The sequence below is a fragment of the Silurus aristotelis genome (assembly GCF_946808225.1).
Source record: "Silurus aristotelis genome assembly, chromosome: 5".
NCBI lineage: Eukaryota > Metazoa > Chordata > Actinopteri > Siluriformes > Siluridae > Silurus > Silurus aristotelis.
This window is the reverse complement of record NC_139578.1, coordinates 21,644,352-21,649,034: the sequence shown is the minus strand read 5'-3', so window position 1 is coordinate 21,649,034 and position 4,683 is coordinate 21,644,352. Positions and strand designations below refer to the sequence as shown.

General features: G+C 35.2%; 1 protein-coding gene across 1 annotated transcript; it reads right to left on the bottom strand.

The window, feature by feature from the left end:
* Positions 1 to 583: 583 nt before the first annotated feature.
* On the bottom strand, positions 584 to 4,241 carry cnpy4 (canopy FGF signaling regulator 4). Its single transcript, XM_083543107.1, has 6 exons — positions 4,075 to 4,241; positions 2,878 to 3,004; positions 2,605 to 2,701; positions 1,841 to 1,963; positions 1,467 to 1,584; positions 584 to 1,132 (listed from the first exon to the last, which is right to left on the bottom strand). Exons 1-6 carry the CDS (start codon positions 4,157 to 4,159, stop codon positions 1,023 to 1,025), a joined length of 660 nt encoding a protein of 219 aa, XP_083399233.1. The 5' UTR covers positions 4,160 to 4,241; the 3' UTR covers positions 584 to 1,022.
* Between the last annotated feature and the right edge of the window lie 442 nt (positions 4,242 to 4,683).

Genomic DNA, 4,683 nt, shown 5'->3' with positions numbered 1-4,683 from the left:
GCACATGTTCAAGACTTTCCTGGCAAGAGTAAATTGTACACTTTCCATCATTGCAAACTGGAAAATTCTAAATGCAGTGCTCACTCCAAAAATAATGACAACATATACTGTCCCAGCCAGGTGTGAAAACAATCAATGATTGTAGAGTAAAGTATTACCACTCATTAATTTAAATAACACCTCCACTAACTGTTTTGTTTGTCTTATAACCACAGAAATTTGCAGAATAACAAGTCATACTTGTATTGATTTATAGTTAAATGTTAGCGTTATATTCATGAGACAGGTTAGTTCCTGTTAACACTTATAACATCGATGAACATTAATTAACTTATCTTGATGTTAATAATTAACTGCTTCATGATCTTCTCATGTATGAAAAGCATTAGATGAATACAGAGCTAATACAAAGCGCTAACACTGGTGACTACCGCCAAAAATGCTGAATAAAACAACTCTTCTCACAATTGTTTGTAAATGGTTTTAGTCTGGTTGAAAAGAAATGAATTGTGGTCTAGAGTTATACAGAATTTATGAAGCATAGCCGGAATGAACAAAACACATATAATGAAGGCAAGTCTGCAACATTAATAGAAAATCCTTTATTGAAAAAAACATAAACTACTCATATATGAATTGTACATTGACATCAGAACAATTCCTCATTACAGCTTGTATGTATTCCGGTCTTAAAAATAATACTTTTTATATTATAAAGACAATATGCAAAAAGTGACTTCATTATTGGCAGAACTGCATAATAAACTTTCTAAAGCACCAAAAGTCCTTTTACAAATGATTTACACTGAGGTACAACTGTTCGTTGGCTAGAAAACACAGATTGTTTCTTTTATTTTGCTGTGTGCAAATATGTACTATAGTGTTTAGTACCATCATACACTAAAAGCTTTTCTGTAAACACTTCTCCCAGTTCATTGGTCTTTCGGGATGACTTTCTTTCCCAGGACACATTCTACAAGCAAGACTGAAACGTCCAGCTGTCGTAGTTTGTCAGCTTGCTGTTAGAGTTCCCCTGTGTCGTGTGTATGACCATCTTCCTCTCGCTTGCTCTCTGACTCTACAGTCGATCCCTTCACACCTAGCTCTCCTTTCCACACCTCGTTTAGACATTCTGAAAAAGAGGGTTAGAAATAATGAACAGGAATAATGTAATGAAAATGACTATTTATAGATACCTAAGGGATTACAGTATTTTGTGTAGCATTTGCAAAGCATGAATTCAGAATATTTAATTACTAAATTACTAAACTTTTTAAGGTATTACAGTACATAAATCATTACATTCAAAATAATTAAACACTTTATAAATATTACATCAAGCTTTTAAAAAAAAGTTGTTTTGAAACTATTTTTCTTTTTTTTAATGTGCAAACTGTGGCAGTTGTTCAATACGCAGTGTTTAGGGTGTGTGTGTGTGTGTGTGTGTGTGTGTATTTTTCTCTCACCTGACTCTGATTTTTTCAGGACATGAGCTTCACACAGGAATTTCTCCAGTCTTTCCTCCTGGTGATTGAAGTACCAGTCCTCCACCACCTCCTCATATTCCTCCAGCATGGTCTCGCACTGAAACATAATAGCACGTGTTACCTTATGCACACCCCTCTCACCTTCTAATGCAGTCTCACACTGAAATATATACAGTGTTGGTTAAAAAAATATACTCCTCAATCATGCTGTCACACTGCAGCTTACACATGCTGTAAGTTATGAAAACACATACTACACTACTGCATATTTACACGGTTCTCACACAAACAGAACAAAACAAACTGTAAAGAAAAAAAAACACATGTAGTGGAGATAGCTGTTTTTTATTTACCTGTTTCTTCATGTCTGCCACTTCCACTGATGGCTCATCCCACAGCTCGTAGGGGATACCAAGCTCCACCTTCACCCCTTTATTAACCAGGTTCTTCAGTGTGTTCATGGTCTGACTGGTGCCCTGACCCACAAACACATACATTTACAATCACAGATCGATCGATGATCTTAATGCTTGAAATATATGCTAAAAGTCTTGTTTTTTTTAAATATGTGGGTATTCTAATATGATATTTTATTCTTACCTACTACATACAGTAATAAAGTAGTTTATTTATCTGTCTGTCTAATCTAGTAATTGAACCAGTTTGTGTCAAGCAGTTCAGTCTGGGGAGACTGTATTCAATCTGATTGTAACTGATTTTATGCTGTACAGACTGTTGATTGCTAATTTATAGGAATATTCCAGGATTTTCAATTTTCTATCCACTGCATTTGTAGTATATCGTGTGCTCCAGCAGTCTGAGACCACTTTGAAAATCTTGGGTTTTTTTTTTATTGCAAACCTGAAAATAATGTGTTTTATTATTCTGGGGAAAGAAATATAACAACAAACAAGAAATATTCAATATCTTAAATGGGCAATAATCAATATGCAATAATTATTTCCAATTAGTATAAGTTATTATTGTACAATTAATAAATGTACATAGTTTTGTATTGAATTAGATCAATAAAGGCATGTTCACTAGCAGTATCAGACTGTTTGAACAAGCTGTATGTGTATTTTAGCATTTCAGATTTGGATGTTGCAATAAACACCTTGGCATATCGGAGGCTCCCAGGTCTCTCAGCGTGGACACTGTACTGCAGTATTCTCTCACAGATATTGTCTACAGCTTCTGTCAATCTTGTTTCCCTAGTGTACAAAACAAAAAGAACGAATGAGCGCCATTAGTACATCTTACGTGTTCTTATGCTTTTATTACTGATAACTATAGGATAACAATTGAGACTGCGCTCATCTATGGGGTGTTCATCTAACCAAGTTATCTCAGATATTCCCCATTAGATGGCACACTATGGTTAACTTACGAAGTGTTGTACTGAATTTTGCGTTTACGTTTTCCAGTATCCAGCACTTCTCCGAGTTCAAGGACCTCTTTGGAGCGGCTGCTCTTTTCCAAAGTAGCCTGCAGTTCTACTGTCAAAAACTTACACACTGTCGAAGAGAAAGTATTCCACGATAACTAAGAGATGCAAGTAATAAGATGAACATCACAAAACAACTCTGCTAGATAATGATGTGTTTATGATTTGTGTGTGTGTGTGTGTGTATATATATATATATATAAAAGGAGAAGAGGAACACATTTACAGAAACATCACACAAAGGAGCCGTGTAGGAGAGTGGAGGTTAGGGTGGGCACTTTAAATGTTGGTACTATGACTGGTAAAGGGAGAGAGATGGCTGATATGAAGGAGAGGAGAAATGTAGATATGTTGTGTGTTCAAAAGAAGAGGAAGGCCAGGGAGAAGGTTTCTGTATGTGGTAAGGGAAGACATGCAGGCCAAAAGAAGAAGACGTTGTGTGTGTATATACAGTATATACTATATATACACACACACACACACACACACACACACACACACACAAAACTGTACTTATACAGTATATATAAAATATGTAAAAAACCAAACAAACATAGGAATATATTACAATGACATTAGATCAGAGTTGCCCAAACTTTTTCTATGAACTGACAAAAACCAAGCTTAATTGAGAGATGTGGGCTGAAAATAAATGTTTCAACATTTCAACATTAATTACATTTTATAAAAATGTGCTCCTCTCATTTGTGATTTTAATAATATCAACAATGAAATAATTGGAAAACGTGACTATTAAATCTGCATAACTAATGCATTTTTATTTCCAAAGTTCTAGTTTAGTGAAACGTATACAATAATCAATAAACGATCCAAACCAAATATAATAGATTTTACACACTAATTCAGCTATTTAGTGACCTCTAATGAGGGACATGAGACAGTTTCTGTCCCTGGGCCCAGGTTTAGGCATCTCTGCATTAGAGAAACAAGAAAGGAGGCTGTAATAATGGCACAAAATATTTTTTATACAAATCTTACTCCAAGTTTGAGAGTTTTACACTTTATACTTTACTGAATTTAAGCAAAACAAATCTTTGTTTTTTGAAATGTCTGGGAGGAAAATCTACACTCCTGCATTAAAGTCTTACTGATGAGAAGCTCAGCAGGTCGTTTCTGTACCTTCACATTTATCTGGAAGCCTTTCTTCCTGTTCCGCTACTGCAAAACTCAGCATAACAAATACCCATAAAAATAAAACCTCCATGTCGACTTTATTTAAACACTTAAAAACCGACTACAGCCACATCGACATGCAGGGGGGGAAAAAAAGAATGAAACGGAGCATGCGCGGTGTAGACACCAGGCTTAGGTGTTGCCAGATTCTCTCTTTTCACTTAAACATGGACGTAAATTGATCAGAATTAGAATCAGAATTAAAATCAGAATTTGAATAGGAATCAGACTCAGAATTAGAATTAAAATTGGATTTAGAAATAGAATCAGAATTACAATTAGTTTTATTGGCTAAATATGCCTGAGGAAATTTGTTTCTGGTTTAGAGTGCACATACAGGCAGTGTACAGGATGGTGCTGGTCTAAACATGATGGATGGATGAGTTAGATATAATGGGATAGGTTGGGATGGAATGGGATGTAAAACAGAGATTCCTAAACTTCGGGTCATGGACTGGAACCAAGCTGTAAATGATTTAGCACCGGGCTGAACCTTTTTAATGTTTAGTTTATTTATATTTAACTAACTTTGCAGTGGTGTTACACCACTTTTGC